The following is a 20,530-nucleotide window of genomic DNA, read 5'->3' as shown; positions in this document are numbered from 1 at the left end:
AATATTCACAGTCGACGACATTAAGAAAATCATCGATCATCTTAGTGACAGAGTGGCATACATGGTCTGAAAATACACTACGTAAATTTAGTGTTCAATCGTTGTAAAGGGGATGTAGCTCAGTGGTAGTACAGAAGGATTGCGTGAAGGAATGTCATAGAATTACACAAAGGTCTAGATCAATAGAAATTGTCGATAAACATTTATTGGAAAATTTGGAACCAAATAGAAACGAAATAAAAATGTCAACACAAAAACACGATAAATATTCGGATGAATCTGATGATGAGGATTTATTAGTTGGAAGTGAAGATATCATTTCGAAATTTGTGATCAAGAAAAGTAGGTTATTACCAGATAGATTAAAAGGGACCGGTAAAATTATAAAGTACGATAGCGGACTTGACAATGTAGTAGAAGTTTGTTCAATAGATAATGATTATCATACATTTAAGAAAAATGTAGAACAAGACTTTGGTGATGTGAAAAACAATGAATTTCGTCCAGACGATACGGACGAAAAAATTGAGTTAATGGCCAAGTTTGCATTTGATAATGAATTATTTCTTTATGTGAAATGAAAGGCGTTGTAAATAATTTATTTTTTTAGCATTGTGAAATTATCGTTTTTGTTCAATTTCAAAAGATTAGTCTTTGGTTAATAACTTGTGCATAGCTGATTTAAAAATTTAGATATGTGAAGGAATTGGAAATCCATCCGCATATATTCTATTTGTATTTTCTATTTTTCATCTTGCATAACAGTTTTGACTAGAGTCACTGTTTAAGGAATTGAATTATATTGATTAAGTTGTATTTGATTAGAGACAGAATTTTTATTTATTCTATTTAAAAAAAGGAAGAAAAAAAGAGATATTTGAAAGTAAATATATAAACTGTAATATTGAATGGACATTTTCAAACTGTGATAATATTGTATACAAATGTGTGTATATGTATTTGATATGTGTGTATATAATGATTGTCGTATGTATATATATATGATGTATGATCAATAAAGATTAAAAAAAGAGCGTTCGCTTTGCATGTGAAAGGCCCCGGGTTCGATCCCCCGCATCTCCACTCCTAATTTTTTTGTCAATGTAATTGAGTTCAAATGAACTATGTCTATCGTGCACTATCAAAGGAAAATGAACAAGGAAACATAAGATAGCATCTCCGATCTCTCCTAGGACACCGACCTGAACACTTATCATGTTGTAAAAGGAGGAATAAAAACGGAAATATTGATGAAAATCCTGGGACGGGAATGTATCTCAGTGGTAGAGCGTTCGCTTCGCATGTGAAAGGCCCCGGGTTCGATCCCCCGGCATCTCCATATTTTTTGGTGCATGGCAGAACAAGCGGCATCGGGAAATCAAATTAAACTCGTCCTCATAACGCTGCATGCTTTGCTGTGAAAATAGTAGAAAGCGCAACAAAATATAATTGTGCTGTTTGATCAGCGCGGTCGGCACAGATGACTTAAAATTTCAAAGGAAAGTGTGTCGCTCTTTACAGGCATGTAATCAAATTCTCGATAAACATTTCAGCCGAAGCCGAATTTATATAACAGTCCTCTCGCTGACAGGTTTTATTTGTGTCACAATTTTAAGGGTAGCTCTCGCAAATCATGGTATTGGCAGTCAGAACAAATCGAATGGTAATGTAGATGATGACAGTTTGAAACAGTTAAACGTTCTATGGATCCTTTGGGAGGTTCATACGCAAACCATATAACTTAAAATGTACCAGCTGTGCCGCACCTAATAATTAATCAATTATTCACTCTATACTTCAGCTAGTAGATAACAACTCCACTGAAAAAAAATATTAAGTCAATTTGAACATTCATCATTAATTCACAGCGATTCAGAAATATCTTTTCCATACGAACGAAACTAGATCAAGTGTAAACAATGCACAAGACTCAACTTTGGATATACTGCCCGAGAGAAATGTGATTACTACATCATCATGTCACACGTCACATTTGAAATTCTAAAAAAAACACACAAAGTGACGTCACATTTGAATTTGTAAAAATATTTCCCAAAATTAAGATAGGATTAGGATTGATTCAAGATTAGATTTGTAATACTGACATTACATTTATTAATAACAATTGTTAATAATCTTAACCGTAACTCCTCTGATTTCATTGTAATTACTGTATATAGCCTTAGGGATTAGATTTGTAATGTCAACAAGTTTTTGTGTAACATGCAGCAATCGGAAACTGATGTTGTTTACACAAGGTATCTATCGAGTGTATGGGGAGGACACATACAAGCTATTTTTCTCAAAATTTGTATCTAAGGGCCGTGTCACCCTTCGATATTAATTTTTCATGTGTAGTAGCTTTTGAACTGATTTGAGATATTGTTGATGTCTACCTTTCAAAACGTTTTCATACGTACCTTTCTAGGGTAAAGAACAAACAAGAACTCGCAAAGCGTTTTATGTTCGTTCCAGCCGATAAAGCGGCCAACAATACAGTAGTGGTATGACGTAAATGTTAAACTGAAATTTTTTTAATACTGAAATTATAAAGTCTTTTAAATTCAAGGCCGTAAGCTCTATAGAGAGTCAAATAGTAGAAAATCATAGCATAGCATTTCCACGTCTCAGCTAAAAGCCTCCTCTGACCATTTGGAGCCGTTCCTACTATGTATTTTCTACCTAAACTACACAAAATTCGTAATATATCGTTTCATCTCTGCTACTAGTAATTGATCCCCAACTAATCTGTTGTCCTTTAAACTAGTTCTCTTACTTAACTCTTTGGATATTTAAGATAAATCTGACACTAAAAAGGTATAACAAAAAAAAAACAACACTCCAAAGCAAATTCAAAAAGGAGAGGTCCATAAAAACTGACAAAATCATACGCCATCAATCAACGGAACAAGTGAAAAACAACTGCCATATTCCTAACTTGCTACAGACATTTTCTGAAGAAAATGGTGGGTTTAACTTGGTTTTATAGCTAGCTAAACCTCCCACCTGTATGACAGTTGTTTATAGTTCCGTTATATCGTCAAAAGTGGGTGAGCAACCCAAACAGACATAATAGGTTAATGTGACAATAAAAGGTCTTGTAACTTTCCGATGAACTTTTTGAGATAAAGGACGAGATGGTCTGAGTAGCAGCTGCAAGCTCGTGAATATCGTATGAGTTGAGAAATGTATACTCAATACGCACGTGATGTTGGTGTATTGTTGATAAGGTGAGGAAAATTTATAATTTCAAAATTGATTCAAACAAAAAAATCTCTGAAACTGACATTATCAAGATGCTTGATTTCTTGATTGACAACATATCGGCATTCCCATGGGAACCAACTGTGCTCCTTTTTTGCCGACTTGTTCCTTTATTCACATGAGGCTGACTTTATACAGGAACTTCTTAGGAAGAAAGAAAAGAAGTTACCAGTATCCTTTAACTTTACTTTCCGCTATATAGATAATGTTCTCTCCCTAAGTAATTCACAATTTGGTGACTATGTCGAACGCATCTATCCAATCGAATTTGAGATAAAGGATACAGATAGAGTTTAGTCTGCCTCATATCTTGACTTACATCTAGAAATTGACAATGAAGGTCGGTTGAAAACAAAACTTTACGACAAAAGAGATGATTTTAGCTTCCCAATTGTGAACTTTCCATTTCTATGTAGCAACACTCAAGCAGCGCCTGCATACGGAGTATATATCTCTGAGTTGATATGATATTCCAGGGCTTGTATATCCTATGATGATTTCCTTGATAGAAGGTTGCTGCTCACAAGGAAGCTATTAAACCAAGAGTTTCAAGTGGTGAAGTTGAAATCATCCCTTCGTAAATTTTACGGACGCCATCACAAGTTGATTGACCGTTATGGAATATCTGTTTCACAGATGATAGCGGATATTTTCCAATCGTCGTAACTACAATTCCGTCCCATTTTCCTCGAATGTGACCTACCGAATTAGACTTATTATCGGGTTTGTACTAACATGAGCAACACGATGGGTGCCACATGTGGAGCAGGATCTGCTTACCCTTCCGAAGTACCCGAGATCATCCCCAGTTTTGGTGGGGTTCGTGTTGTTCAGTCTTTAATTTTCTATGTAATGTTTTGTGTATGTTATTTGTCTGTTTGTCTTTTTCTTTTTTAGCCATGGCGTTGTCAGTTTATTTTCGACTTATGAGTTTGATTGTCCCTTTGGTATCTTTCGCCTCTTTTTTTAAATAGTCTAAGGATAAATCGCGTGCAATTGATGGCCTTTTCAATTAGGTTGATAGTTTTTCGTTGCTCTACTCTACCTGTGACTACCTCACAATCAAATCAGACAGAAGTTTTCTTATTTATTTGAATGGTCTTTTGATATAACACTAACAGCTTTAATATTACTGTACCAGATGCGCATTTCGACAATAAAGCTCTCTTCAATGAATCACAAATGCCAGAGGCTAAAATAATTGACAAAACCCAAAAAGGACAAAAAGGTAAAGCCAATGCTGAGCATTGAAAAAAATGATTGCAAATTTGCTGCAACTCATATAGAGCCTTCTTTTGTAATGAAAAAGGTGAATATGCTTGATATACTAACTGAAACTGGACATGGTGATTAAAGCTGTAAATTTTCTCCTTGTAAACATCTATCTACGTTTCAGCAGTATTGTTTATTGACAGTTGTTAGTATTTCTTTTTATACTAATTGCACCCTTTAATAGCAGGCTTTTTCCTGTATTATTAACCACAGTTTGTGGCTAAATTCAGATGAAATGAAAAATTTTAAAACACTAATCAGCGTTACCTTGACGATATTTTTTGTTTAAATAATCAAGAATTCTCTAATCATAAAATACCCTTGGGAGCTGACTTTGAATAAATCTAAAACAGCTATAATTGTCCTTTTCTATATTTTTGAGGTTTGGCTGTACTCGTACATTCTTATTTTTATGGTGATGTTGTTTACAAGAGCCAATAAACTTAGATACGATCTTGCGGCTCTTTTCACAAAACATCTAAGAGTAAAAATACTCGCAAGTCATACACATTTCAGTATAACTTAAGATCAATTTTAATCGCAAGATTTTTTGTGAAAGAGTAGCAGGTAAACTTATTAATATGCTAACACTGTAGTACTTTAAAAATTGCATTTTTCGGTACTTACATTGATTAAAAAAAAAATAATACATAACTTCTGAGTGTATTTATTATTGCAATTTTTTAAAATGGAAAAAAATGCAGATTAATAATTTTGATTTCAGTAAATTTTTCATACAATGCTATAAAAATTTTAAATGTGAGTTTTCTTTTTTTTGTGACACCTATTCCGTCGTAATTTTCATAAAAATAAAAACATCCCAAAAATTTCTAAATTTAGAGTAAATAGTTGTGAACTTTGTATGGTTCACATCCTGTCCTGTCATGCATTCATCAAACCGATTGAATTTTCAGTCTGGGAAGACATGATTTATTTATTGCCTGTAGTTGTAGCGGGCTTTGAACCAGAACTGCATGTACTCTTAGATAGGCACTTTCGTCTCTTTTGTATTTTACATATTTGTTTGTGCTTTGTGATGATCTGTTAAGTCAAGCCTTTCTACTGATTTGAAGTTCTTATGTTGTGCTTTTACACCAATGTCCCAGGTTATGGAAGGAATGATTACTCACATAAAGCTTTAAACCCACAACATTCTTTATGAGCCTGTCCCAGGTCAGCAGTCTGTATTTCAGTGGTTGTCGTTGGGTGCTGTCTGCGATATTTGGTTTTCATTAATTGTTTTAGCATAAATCATGCGTTTGGTTTTTTCAATTGAATTGTTTCACATTTTGTCATGCTGAGGTCTTTTATTGCTTACTATATCTTCTGGATTTTGATCATTGTTGTAAGCTGTGCTGTGACCTACAGTTACATACATTCACATCCTGATTAGAGGTCTCATTGGCAATAATATCACCTATCATTCTTTTTATATTAATAAAAAGTAAGAAATTTAGATGATAGCCTTTCAAAGACATTATTTCACATTGCTTAGGGCAATAAGTCCTGATAACATTTTCTATCAGCATGTCTTTGAGCTTGTGATAGCGTGAATAGTAAGTACCCTTTCATATAAATTATATCAAAATTCTTTAAGAATTGCAAGAGCAGATCTCCTTCATACTATTCATCACAATTGGGGGCACAAAGCAATTATAAAAATTAATTTGAGAAAGCACATTAGAAAATATCTTTCTTTTTTACCCCTTATTCTATATCTTAAAGATACTAGGTCCTCCTCATGCTTTGTTGCAGTTATGACAAGAAAAATTGAAGAACATGGAAGGACAAGTAACTTATAAAATGTGACAGACTATAACACACCTGTACCAATATAAATCACAGAAATTCCTGTCCTTATAAAAATACCATGATGGCCAATGAAATTAGATAACAAAAACAATACAGTAGTCAACAAAATTTACTTCACAAATTTGACAAAGATTTTTTTTACAAGAAAGAAGATCATATTGTCTACTAAAACAAATAAAAAGATATATAATATTTAATAGTAGCACTACTTTACCAACAACAGAAAATTATATATGGTTAACGTAACCTGCTTTACAAGCAAATAATGAAAAATACAACTTCATCCAACAGCACTTGACTGATCACATGACCAATAAATGCTATGGTAACATGAAATGAATGCCAAATGGTTTGTGATTATAAACTGTGAGATATTTCATGCTGCAAAAAACTGAATTCTGACATGAATGATATGGTTTTCTGATCACTTTAGATTTTCTCTGCAACTAAATGTTGATGATTTCCATGAATTTACAAAGAAAAATTATTAATGGAACAAAATTTTATAAGGCAAATAACCAAATATATTTCTATAACTACTTTAATTATGTTTTGCTTACCAAAAGTAATTATTAAGTAAAGTGTACAATAAAATCAAAATTTTAATAACTAAGTTCAAATTAGCTTTAAAAATTTGCTCATTCAAATAAAAAAAGAAGAAATATCATGTAAAAATAACTTATTCTATATTTATAAATGTTTTTTTGGTACTGTTTACCTGCCAGTAGAACATAAATTCTGGAAACAATATCTATTTCACTCTTAAAAAAAATTTTGATAATTATGATAAAATTCATGATAGTCAAAAAAACCTTTTAACTGTCCTTAATATTAGAAAATTTTAAATGTATCTTTTTAAAAAACTTATTTATGGTATATGTTAATTGTTGCTACTGGACATCCAAAGAATAACTGTTTACAAGATCATGTTAAGTCAATTTAGAGTATTTAAAAATGTAATAATGAAATACATTCATGAGAATATATGTCTTACTGTGCGACTAGATAATTTGTGCCAAATGCTTTATGTACAAAGCAAAAAAGCAGATTCACTTTTAGTGAGGGCAAGGATACATCAGTTTCACATATGAAAGTTAAATGACATTATAATGTAAAAATATCCACAAAAACACAATACCATTAACATTTTGTCAAGTAAAAGTGTGGAGGCTTATAAAAATACAAGATGTAAATTCTACATGAAGTATAGTAGCAATGTATGATGAGTATAAAAGAAGATTAATATGATGTGTCATTGGCATTTTTAATGCAGGATCTGTCCTATGTAAAGTTAATTCATTGAACACCTATAAATAACCATTATCTAAATAATGTGTAAGACTTGGATACCCTGACTTTAAAAAAAGAATCTAGATGAAAAGGGTAGCTGAACAGCTTTGTACAATAAGATGACTGATTATTAGATCATTTTATTACATTGATTGCAATGAAAAACCATGATTTCGCAGTAAAATAAAACCCCATTAATTCATATGTGAAATAAATCTGATAATTTCACTCCTCTGATGTACAATGGGTGTTGTCAATAATGTTGCATCAAAATGAATTGAGAATGTGTATACAAATTTTAGTTCCTTGCAACTTCTACTTTATTTTCATTAAACAATATCAATTGTCAATGTAATAAAAAAAAAACTAATCCAGGATTTTTTATCAAAAAATTTTCAACTATTGAACAAACAACACTGTTTATTACATGAATTAATGTGTTGTTAGGCCACTTGCTGAATTTTGTCTATAATTGAATTCTTGGGTAAGTTATGCTATTAGAATTATTACAGGTGTTCTGAGATGTGAACTTAATGCAAACTTAAGCATTGTCATTCTGGCATTTAATGTAGCTCCAGAGTTACAAAACAACTAGAGCAATGGTAGAATCCAAAAATATGTAGTAATGAATGTCATTAATATATTACCATAATTTTCTGTAAAAAGAACCTTTAATATAGAGCTTAAACCAAAGTAAAGATGAGAATAACAACATAACATAATTGATGCATAATGTGTGTCACAGGGTTCTGAGAAATGAACCAGAATGTAAATTTAACCAATAAGGAAGAACAAATGAACAGATATTTCTACTAGCAGACTATCATATATATGCCCTGCTGCTTTACACCTAAAATTTAAATGTTAATATTGAACAACCTAGTATCAGTAGAAATTAGTTCAGGAGACCATCTGTTTTAATTTACAAGTTCTATAAAAAGTCTTCTTATGATACAGTAATTTCCGTAGACAATTTTACATTAACTATGACTGAAATGGAATCAAATATTGATTTAGACATTTACAACTAAAAGCAATGCTGATTCACTATGCATTAAAACAACTTATTTCACAAAAGCTGATCTTGCACACTGACATTAAAATTATGGCCACAAAGGTTCTCAACAATAATTATGAATTTGGTCAGGGTTCTGTTTAAAAATTAACAAAAAATTATCATCAGGGTAGAAGTATTTATACCCTTGACTCCACCTATCTACTTGTCAATCATCAGTATCGCCTCCTCCTTTCTCAAACAAAATCATTCCTGATTTAATTATACCATTAAAGAGAACTTTTCACTGTGGCAAATACATTACCAAAAATATCTACAAATGTCCTATCTTTTACATTTCAAATACACTTTCACTACAACTTAAGAAACTTATTCAAAAACAAACTTGATTCCTCAAATGCCAAAATTATGAATCAAAGTAATTATAAAATCAACGAGAATGAAGTTCCTAGATCTTAACAAACTAGAAAAGTACCTTTAAATGTAATGTATCAATAAAAATATTCAATACAGTTTTAAATACACACTTAGTACATTGTCTCCTATCTTATCATTTTTTGTTTGTTTTAAGAAAGAATAAATTTTACTAAATATTGAGGGTAATTAAATTCATTTTAAAATAAATTAGTTTTTCACTAAAAAGATATATGTTCTTATATATATATAATATAAAAAGAAAACTTCAGTGATCCATCATGATCATAAACATTCATTTTCAACTTGTAATTAACAAATTCACATTATTTCAAATCTTATTGTTACAAAGTAAAAAATACTTTGCAACAATGGTTTAATTAAAACAGGAACATATTTGATAAACACAACTATCAAACAATCTTTAAAAAAATATGTATACATAATATATTACAGAACAATAAATGATAAATATAGAATTTTACAACTTTATACATGAACAATTTTTAAAATTTCCATGAAGAAAACAACACAAAATATATTCTTCTCAATTATATAACAAACATAAAAACCATCAACAAATTTGGCATGGAAACCCTTGAAATGTAATCCTTTGTTCTTCAGTGTTAACTTCCTTCTGTCCAGCAGACTCAAAACAATATGACCACATGTATAAGCAGTCAGACAAAAAACAACAACTTATCCCTAACAAACATGCTTATAGGACACAGATTGCTTTGTATAACAATTATTGTGACCCAATTCCAATTATAAATTCAAATTGTATGTATAATTTATACAACAAAAATCAATTTAGTGAAAAGTGAAAGGAAAACATTTTCTTTCCAGTAAAGGAAGTAGCTTTGCAAACTATCAAGGGGAACAACTCTATGAACAATTTGGTTCCTACACACACTGAAAGCTATCACAGTTACATATTGCACTAAGGCTGTACACTTGGGATCTACATCTCGTTATTTATATACAAACTCCATTAGACATCTAAAGTGATACACTAAGTTTAATATCAAAATTTACAAAAGAGACACAAGAAAAAATCACTGGTTTATTTTGAAGTGGTCCTCTCACTCAAAAGGCATGTAATTGAACAAGTATTAAAAGGAACATAACACATCTCCATCATTAGACAAGTTAGTAATTACAGTCCCGAATCTGTAAACTTATCACTAATGCACAGACAGTATCTCATTGCACCAACATATCTTTTTCTTTAGTGGCACAACCCATTGCCCTTCTCTCTCAATTTCTGAAGTATTCCATGTCATCTTATGACTCGCCTTCTTCCATTGGCTCTGATTGTTCAAAAGAACTACTGAAAAAAAAGAAATAACCATGTAGTAGACTCCTTAAAAAACTATAACAAAAGTAGATTGTCGAAGATTTAAATATTTTTGCAACCACGACATTGTTCATTGTAATTTCACTCCTGTAAAAAAAAATGTTTCTAAATCCAAGCTGTTATAATGTATTTCAAATAAGGTAAAATGTTTAACTTTCTCTGTGGCATTTGCTTTTTAGATAAGTACCAAATCCCACATTGATAGAAATACAATCATATTGTCATCCATTTGTAATGTAATACAGCCTGTGAAGCTGTTTCCAAACTAAGCTGTTTTTTATAAACATATTTAGTGGTGCCATTTTGAAAAGTAGGTCTTATGACAACCATCTTTATTTCAGATCGTTTCAGAGACACAATTGTGGTTGAGGACCATATAAGAATTATTTATAACATAAACCAATTTACTTGGCTTGGTGATTTATAACAATATGTTCACTGAAGTAGAACATTTTCCATTTAATGACCATTGGTAGGCATCATAAACTTGAGAGCATAACAAATAAACAGCTGTGCCAAGAGCGCATGATAAGCCCTTATTGTGCATATTGAAATTGTTGCAAGAATATAATGTGATATTTCAAAGGCATATAATTATAGGTAAATAAAATGGCTCTGTAGAAGAACGTGCCTGAGGATACCATTTTTAAATCAAACAGTTTGTTATGTTCACCAATTCCAACAATTACGTAAAGTTTCAACTGAATCAATCCAAGCAAACTTGAGCTATGGTACAATATGTGAAAAATTTACTTAAATCTGACAGTTAAAGCAATAATGGAGCAACAATTAGGAAAATTAACAAAATTAAAAAAGGGATCTTTCTTTCATTGATCCCCAAAATAATGTAAAGTTTGGAGGAAATCAATCCAGGAATACTATAGTTTGTGCACGATTTGTGAAAAATTGCATTCAATGTAACAGTTAAAGTTCCATAACTCTTGAATGGCAGACCTGTAAATAAAATAAATGTGGATAGTGTTCACATGTGGACACAGATGATGCCCCCGCTTGCATATCATATAGTTATAAAGGGACATAACTGAAGAACGGTAAAAGTGACGCTACCCAAATTTGATCTTGATCTGAGTTTTGTGGTAATAAGCATTGTGTGTAAGTCTCATAACATTTGGTTGAGGCTAACTTAAGTAGAGAACAGAAACTTAAAATTCAGCAATTTTTCTATTTGTAAACATGCATAACTCTAGAACGGTTGTGTATAAGTTTTATAACATTTGGTTGAGACAAACTAAAGTAAGAGAACAGAAATGAAAAATTCAGCAATTTTTATATAAAGGGACACAACTCAAGAATGGTAAAAGTGTTGCCACCAAATTTCGTACTTAATCTGTATTATGTAGTAATAAGCATTGTGTATAAGTTTCATATCATTTGGTTGAGGCACTAAAGTTAGAAAATGGAAACAAAAAATGTGTACTTGATCTTAGTTTTGTGGTAATGAAAATTGTGTATAGGTTTCATAATGTTTGGTTGGGGCAAACTTAAGTTACAGAATGGAAACTAAACATTTTGCAATCTTTCGAGTTATAAAGGGGCATAACTGAATAATGGTTAAAGTGACACTACCCAAATTCAACTTGATCTGTGTTTTATCAGTAGAAGTCAAAATTAAACATTGCATTGTATAAAGCATTGAATGTAGTTGATTCAATTATAATCATGGACAAAGGAAGATAACTCCAATTTTAATAAAAATTACTTGATATTTAGAAGAAAATAAAAATTTTGCAATTTTTCCATTTATAAAGAGGCATAACTCTAGAACTGTTAAAGTGACACCACCAAAATTCAAACTTGATCTGTGTTTTGTGGTAATAAGCATTGTGTATAAGTTTCATAACGTTTGGTTGAGGCAAACTTAAGTTAGAAAACAGAAACGAAAAATTCAGCAATTTTTCCATTTGTAAAGGGGCATAACTCCAGAACAGTAAAAGCGACGCCACCAAAATTCAAGCTTGATCTGTGTTTTGTGGTAATAAGCATTGTGGATATGTTTCATAACATTTGGTTGAGGCAAACTAAAGTTAGAGAACAGAAACGAAAAATTCAGCAATTTTTCCATTTGTAAAGGGGCATAACTCTAGAACGGTAAAAGTGACGCCACCAAAATTCAATCTTGATCTGTATTTTGTGGTAATAAGCATTGTGTATAAGTTTCATAACATTTGGTTTAGGCAAACTAAAGTTAGAGAACGAAAACCAATTTTGGGACATACGTACGTACAGACAGACAAGGGTAAAACTTAATGCCCCCTCCGCTACGGCGGGGGCATAAAAATCAGCAGGTTTCATACAGACTTTGAGCTTGCTATTAGAAACAGCAAACACTCTTTGATATGAAATTATTTAGTCATGTTTTACATGTAATTGTGTTTTGTTTTCTCCATTTTATCAGTATTAAGTTAAGCACTTTTCTGCACCAATTCTCATTGTATATTCTTTTATGCACATTTTGTTATTCAATTACAATTCATTTTGTTACTGAACCAGAATTAAAAGGAGGGTGGTGATTGCTATAAAAACAAAACAATTTATAACACTCTATATTTTAATGTGACAGTCCAACGTAGAAAACGTCTTTGAATGGGTTTTTTTCTTTCATAAATGTTATACCTTCTCTTTCCTGCCACCATAGACAAAGAAGCTAATGCAGACACAGTATCAGCCTCCTCCATTTCTCTTTTCTGGGCCTCCATCAATGAATACTGTATTGTTCCCAGGTACTTTTGTACTACAGGCCAATATTTAGCTGGAAATGAAACAAATAATACTTTTTATTCAGGTGCATTAACATGAACTATACAAAATTGTATGACACAAAACCCCTGCCAATGCCAAAATAAGAACCAAAGAGCTTGGTAGACCTTGGGGGAAGTATGGCCATTGTCTCCCTTTATACTTGAACTCTGAGGATTTTAGTAAAAAATTCAATATAAAATCAATATACCGTACTAATGAAACTCAAATCGTTAACTTTTTTTCCAGCCTTCTGCATATGCCCAAAAATCAACTTTCTGGTACTGTATTTCACTTCTGGTATCATTTGTTTCAGGACTGTCCGTAAAATATAAGGAACAAGCATTCTGAGAGTATTGCATGGCAATACATAGTCCCCTACCGGTTAAAAATTCATTGTACTGGAACAAAATGCTAACTTGATCTATCATTTGTCATGGTGTAAACTATATAACAAATATCAAGTCAATATCTTCCAGCATGACGAAAAAAAGTGTGGAAAACTGATTATTTAAGTGAATTTTTCGAAGTCTAAGGACCATAACTCTGCACAAAATCATCAGACCGAAACAAAATTTGAACTTGATCTGTAACTTGTCATGATAAAACTATATACCAATTATCAAATCAATATCTTCAAGCATGACAACAAAAGTGAAGAAATCTGATCATTTGAGTGAATTTTGAAGTCCAATGACGATTACTCTGCACAATATCATCAGACCAGAACAAAATTGGAACTCAATATCTTCAAGCTTGACGAAAACTGATTATTTGAGTGATTTTTCTAAGTATAAGGACTATAACTCTGCACAAAATCATCAGACCAGAACAAAATTCGAACTTGATCTGTAACTTGTCATGATAAAACAAGACATCAAATATCAAATTAATATCTTAAAGCACGAAGAAAATGACGTCATCAATATAATTCCTAACAACAGAACCAATATCGGATACGTTACCTTATTTCAATTACTTTTTTCAACAGATATTATATTGGGAATTCATTTTCTTATTATTGCAATTTGGTAAAGCCTTGTTAAAAAAATTTCACCAATGTGGCAGCCATGAAGCTAATGGTGTAGGGTATCTCAAAATTTAATTACATACTGTTTTAATGATTGATGGCCATAGTACATTTTAATGTATTTAAATAATTTTGTATACAGACTCTTTCACAGGTATCACCTGCCTCAAACTATTTCCCCAAAATAATTGAACTGCACATGTGCTTGCCAGTACCAAAATAAATATTCCACACGATTGATAACTAAAATACTAAAAACTAAAATCTTTTTTTATTTATAATTCATGAAAAAAGTTGAACAAAATCTATAATATCATCAGTCATAAATGGCACTACAGACTTTCTTTGAACAATCCAAAGGTTTTATACAAAACAGTAAAGATTTCCCTATTATTTCACTATTATTCAGGGTAAAAATTATATAAATTGCATACCCTGAGTTTTCAAGACTTCTTCAAAAGTTTCTAAGGCTGGGGCACATGGTGGTTTCTGTAGTTCTTCCTCCTGAACTGAAGGTAGCTATAAAATAAAACAGTACAGTATTATATTATGTAAATGTAGGTAATGTAAAGCAATAGTGCCAAGATACAAACATATGTGGGTTTAATTAATATTAAATTCTTAAGAAATTCTTGTACCTGTTTTAACAATTATCCTTGGAATAATCTTGCACAATTTGAAAATTCAACTGAATTTTTAGTAAGTACGAATGTTCTGAAAATTCTTATGAATATTAATATTAAATATCCAAAATAATTTTTTTTCTGCAGATCAGACTCTTTTTTAATAAATGGGGAATGTGTCCATGGGACACAGATGATGCCCCCGCTTGCATATCGTATAAAGTTATAAAGGGACATAACTGAAGAACTGTAAAAGTGATGCTACCCAAATTTGTACTTAATCTGAGTTTTGTGGTAATAAGTATTGTAAATAAGTTTCATAACATTTGGTTGAGGCAAACTTAAGTTAGAGAATGGAAACGAAAAATTCAGCAATTTTTCCTTTTGTAAAGGGGTATAACTCTAGAACAGTAAAAGTGACGCCACCAAAATTCAAACTTGATCTGTATTTTGTGGTAATAAGCACTGTGTATAAGTTTCATAACATTTGATTGCGGCAAACTAAAGATAGAGAACGGAAACGAAAAATTCAGCAATTTTTCCATTTGTAAAGGGGCATAACTCTAGAACTGTTAAAGTGACGCCACCAAAATAATTCAAACTTGATCTGTGTTTTGTGGTAATAAGCATTGTGTACAAGTTTTATAACATTTGGTTGAGGCAAACTAAAGTTAGAGAAAGGAAACCAACTTTGGGATGTATGGACGGAGGTACAGACGGACAAGGGTAAAACTTAATGCTCCCATCACTCAGGCAGGGGCATAAAAAAAAAATGAGACTTGCACTTTCTCTTTAAAATATTAGATTAACAAACCTCATCTCCAGATAATGCCTTGACACACATTTCAGCTGCATCACTGATGGCAGTCAACTCATATCCTCCTTCCAATGCTAATACAATCTTACCATCAGCCAATGACATTAGCTCTCTTGTCATGTGACCATAACCTTTAAAAAATACATTTATATGTTTACAAATTGTATTTCAAAAATTATCATGTGTCATGTATCTAACCAATTGAAACTTTTAAATATGAAGTTTAAATATATTATTTTTGTCTCAGAATCTAAAGTAGCAGGTTACTGTTGAATTCACAACTTTAGTTCATTAAAACCATTTCAATTTTAAGCTGCTGCTTTTAATATATCTTTTAAGGATTGTACTGAAAGAGGTATGAATTTGTATGTACTGTTTGCTGTATATCTGTTAGTATATTCCATTAACTCTGGTATTAATTTGAAAGTTAACCCTTACTATCAAGTCCTCAAAAATGACCAAAATGCTTTGGAATACATGTATATATATTTTTTTTTATTCTCAAAGGGCTCTCGTCCAGATATAGACATTTAGTGCTAATAAAACAATAATCAATCAATCATTATCCTCAATATAGTACTTCTAATTATGATTACATCATAGATATAAAGATTTACATTTTATTGTAAGTAATTAAAAGGCTTTAGTTTTTATTTCCAATATTTTCCCAATGAAATAATACAACAAGTTTATCACATATCTCCTATAATGTACCCCTAATATAACTTTGTGAACAGAGTTATTTCCCTTACTTCACTGCAGACATGAATAGCTTGGTTTTTCTTGTCTAGTGATATGATCTGAACCTGGTCAGTGGCCATATATCATCACAATTTGACACCTTTGAAGATAATGTTCACATTTCAATAACACGTAACCATTACTTCTTACAAGAGAATTACTTTCAATAATAGCCCTTAATGCTTGAAAAGCAGATGCTGATTCAGGGTTTGAAGAAAGGGGCGGGTAATAGAAAAAAATACTTAAAATTGCTAGGCAAAAATTTTTTGGATCATTTAACGCCTGAAAAGGGCGGACAAAAGTCCTCTATACCCCACCTGAATTCGTCACTTTAAAGAAGAACACATGGCTACTACTATACGCTAGGAAAGAACTGAAAATACAACACAAATAAATAGTGATATAACATACAGGCAGGTGAGACCTGGTATCCACCTAGAGGAGCAGGATGACCTTGTGCTGCATCAAATCCAGATGAAACTAATACAGCTTCTGGACGAAATTCTCTGGCAATTGGCATAATTATGGTTCTGAAAAATAAACAAGATGTACCTAGCTAACTATATCTATAATGAAGAAACTATTTTAAGCAGAGGACTTCAACTCTGTTTATTATTAAAACTACACAAATGGCTTCACAGGAGGTACATATTGCTATGCATCAAAATTATTTCTAATACCGAATTCAGTCATGTATTGTCCGTGTTTTTTATTCCAAAATTAAAATTGCCAGGCAGGGGTGCGGATTATAGAATACTACAAGTAAGAAATAGGAGAAAAACTTGATTTTTTATTGAAATTGTAGCGGATGCCCTTATTTCTATTCAAAACTATTAATTCACCTAATCCATATTAACATGCAAATTTTATCGTATTCTAAGTATCGATTTTCCGCATACTCTCACTATATTTGTTTGTGATTTACATGTGCTATTCTGATATCCAGCTGATGTCAAACACAACTTTTACAATTGTTTTTCTTGAGAATTTGGCTTATTTTAACACTCATGAAGTGTTCTTGAATCATTTACAAGGATTTTCAACTTCTGCTTGAGATGGAAAACAATCAAACACGCTTTGAAATTACAGAGGTTCGCAAAGAAGTTTTCAACAAGTGAAAAAAAAAATTTCCCTGAATTACCTGTGGCGATAAGACGGTGCAGACAATGTAACAGTGCGGACTTTACAAGGCTGATTACGGTAATGGAATCTAAACAAATTTCAAGTGTATTTTTACACCTTTTTGCCATGGCATTGTCAGTTATTTTTCTACTATGAGTTTGAATGTCACTTTGATATCTTTCGCCTCTCTTTACCACCTTAAAAATGATCTTGTTAGCCTCCTTATGTAACATTTTTATATTACATTCAAACAGAAATACCTGTCAACTCGTGAAAATCTCTATGGGGATTTTAAACAAGTGAACCTAATGCATCTCCAATTCTAATACATGCCATTAGAATTTTTAGTTTTAAAATAATCCACTATGGTTTTGAATGAGAATTTATGTGCATCAATTCAATTGTGACTCCTTTGAAAGCCTGTTTTGAAGTTTTAAGTTTATAAAATGTAAGATTTAAAGAATCAGGTCAACACCCCCTACAATCTTCAAAGTTGGCAGGTCTGGACAGAAACAAATTCAACCTTTTCCTTTAGAAATCAATCTAAACATGTAATGGGTTTGTCAATAATAACCATCTAACCAATATATTATACTAAAGTTAATATGAATGCCTTATGAAAGCAAGGCAACACAAAACAAGAATGTGTCCATCGTACATGGATGCCCCACTTGCACTATCATTTTCCATGTTCAGTGGACCGTGAAATTGGGGTAAAAACTCTAATTTGGCATTAAAATTGGAAAGATCATATCATAGGGAACATGTGTACTAAGTTTCAAATTGATTGGACTTCAACTTCATCAAAAACTACCTTGACCAAAAACTTTAACCTGAAGTGGGATAGACAGACGGACGGACGGACGGACGGACGGACGAACGAACGAACGAACGAACGAAGGGATTCACTAACAGAAAAACATTTTGCCCCTAGATGGGGCATAAAAATGGTTTCTGCCTCACAAACATTGAACACTGGTTTTTTGCAATAAATCAATGAACATTTATGAAAGGATTTTTGATTGCCATCAAATATTGCCCCAGTATGCCTACCTAAATGCTGCCAAATATTCAGCATCACCCATTGGTGGTGTTAACAACCCTCCAAATGCAATGTTGACATTGTAACCTTGACCTTTATTTTGTCCACATTCTTCAATTGATCCAGTTCCTGGGAAAAAGTTACCACTGTCATGACGATGTATAGATATGTACAGTACACTTGGGTCATCATAAAATATCTGCTGCGTTGAATTACCATGATGTACATCCTAAAATAAATAGAGAATATTATATGTGATGTTGAAAAAGCCATGTCATATACACTTTATTATAGACATGTAAAGGAAGAACAACTAATTTAGATGTTTTTCACGATATCAACATGAAATAAAACATATTAGGGATTTGATATAGTCTTTGAAACCATCACTGATACTACTGAAAGAACCTTAGTGAGCGCGCTCACATACCCCACGTCCCCACATTGTCATTGGAGAAATAAAATAAGTGTAAGAAAAAAAAATTGTATCAGAAAAAAAAATTGAATTATAATTTCCTGTCAATATGCACATCTACATAGTATGTCCTTATTATCTTCACAGTTTCATGAAATTCTGTTGTGTGGTTTGAGAGGAGTTGCGATGACAAAAGGTTGCAGTAGTATATTGGGCAAATAAGTTCAAAGGGGCGTAACTCCTGGAAAAAAGATTGAATCGTAATTTTCTGTCGATATGCACATCTACGTAGTATGTCCTTATTTTCTGAAAATGTTTCATGAAATTCTGTTGTGTGGTTTGAGAGGAGTTGCAATGACAAACTGTTGCAGTAGTACATTAAAGTAAATAAGTTCAAAGGGGCGTAACTCCTAGAAAAAGAATTGAATCGTAATTTCCTGTCGATATGCACAACTACATAGTATGTCCTTATTATCTAAAAAGGTTTCGTGAAATTCTGTTGTGTGGTTTGAGAGGAGTTGCGATGACAAGAAACAGGACTGACGGACTGACGGACAGACGGATGGACGGGTCAAAAACATTATACCCTCCGCAACTCGTTGCGTTGGGTATAATTATGTGACGTCATACAGATAAGGGGTTAGATAAAGCCTTTGCAGTCGTGACTGATATCGATATCATTGCGGATGGCTGATTCTGCATATATAAAAATAAGGAGATGTGGTATGATTGCCAATGAGACAACTATCCACCAAATTAAAAATAAAGTAGATGTAAGCAATTAAAGGCAGCCTTCAACATGAGAAAACCCATACTGTATAGTCGGCTATAAAAGGCCCCTTCATGATAAATATGAAACAATTCAATTGAGAAAACTAACAACATAATTTACAATAAAACAAATATGACAGACATGAACTAACAACCACTACTGAACTACGGGCTCCTGACTTGGGACAGGCATATAAAGAATGTGGTGGGGTTAAACATGTTTGTAGGTGCCAACCCATTGAGTGTATCACACATACAATTTACTTGCATTTATTACTAAGTATATATATGCTTATGATGATTATTTGTACAGTTTATCCAAACACTCTACTACTTATAAGAACTGTACCTCAAAAAAGACCTTTGAAGGAATGAACTGACTAATGTTATAAATGTGTCTCTCTGTTTCGTAATGCTGGAGGACAATAAATAGGACAACCAAGTCAATCTTTCCAAGAAGCAATCTTGGCCAACAGAATATGTAAGTAGTTTGGATCATTTATCATACTGGGTATTTGTTTAGATACAAGTCTGTACAAATTTCTGATATCTATATTCATACAAACTCCTCAGGCATACTGGATACATAGTTGCCAACTGACATGATATTCGGGTGTAATAACACGCTTTTTCAATGGTTTACACGCGAGGATTTTATCACATGGCGTGTACACGCTTTCCATCACTTTACACGCAATTACACGCTTTTTCGTTGTTTTGATTTTTTGGTTGTTAGTGATATCGCGATTCTCAGGTTTTTTCATTATAACACGATAAATACCGTA

The 20,530-nt window shown here is 32.2% G+C and overlaps 1 protein-coding gene and 1 non-coding gene across 7 annotated transcripts in view; one reads left to right on the top strand and one right to left on the bottom strand.

The window, feature by feature from the left end:
* Positions 1–1,266: 1,266 nt before the first annotated feature.
* On the top strand, positions 1,267–1,339 carry Trnaa-cgc (transfer RNA alanine (anticodon CGC)). The gene has a single exon. It is a non-coding gene; the product is annotated as a tRNA-Ala (tRNA).
* A 5,100-nt stretch (positions 1,340–6,439) lies between these two features.
* The window catches only part of LOC127730608 (histone deacetylase 4-like), a 153,045-nt gene continuing 138,954 nt past the window's right edge, over positions 6,440–20,530 (bottom strand). For all 6 annotated transcript variants that reach the window (XM_052239068.1, XM_052239072.1, XM_052239069.1 and 3 more), the window contains 6 exons: positions 18,571–18,788; positions 16,807–16,925; positions 15,652–15,785; positions 14,649–14,733; positions 13,062–13,197; positions 6,440–10,400 (listed from right to left, as the gene is read on the bottom strand). In XM_052239068.1, the coding sequence (XP_052095028.1) occupies positions 10,355–10,400; positions 13,062–13,197; positions 14,649–14,733; positions 15,652–15,785; positions 16,807–16,925; positions 18,571–18,788 (738 nt within the window). In that variant the 3' untranslated portion in view covers positions 6,440–10,354. The remainder of the gene's footprint in view (positions 10,401–13,061; positions 13,198–14,648; positions 14,734–15,651; positions 15,786–16,806; positions 16,926–18,570; positions 18,789–20,530) is intronic.

Source organism: Mytilus californianus, unplaced genomic scaffold (genome assembly GCF_021869535.1).
Source record: "Mytilus californianus isolate M0D057914Y unplaced genomic scaffold, xbMytCali1.0.p SCAF_2, whole genome shotgun sequence".
Classification (NCBI taxonomy): Eukaryota; Metazoa; Mollusca; class Bivalvia; order Mytilida; family Mytilidae; genus Mytilus; species Mytilus californianus.
The sequence above is the reverse complement of the archived record's forward strand: the minus strand, read 5'-3'. Positions and strand labels throughout refer to the sequence as shown.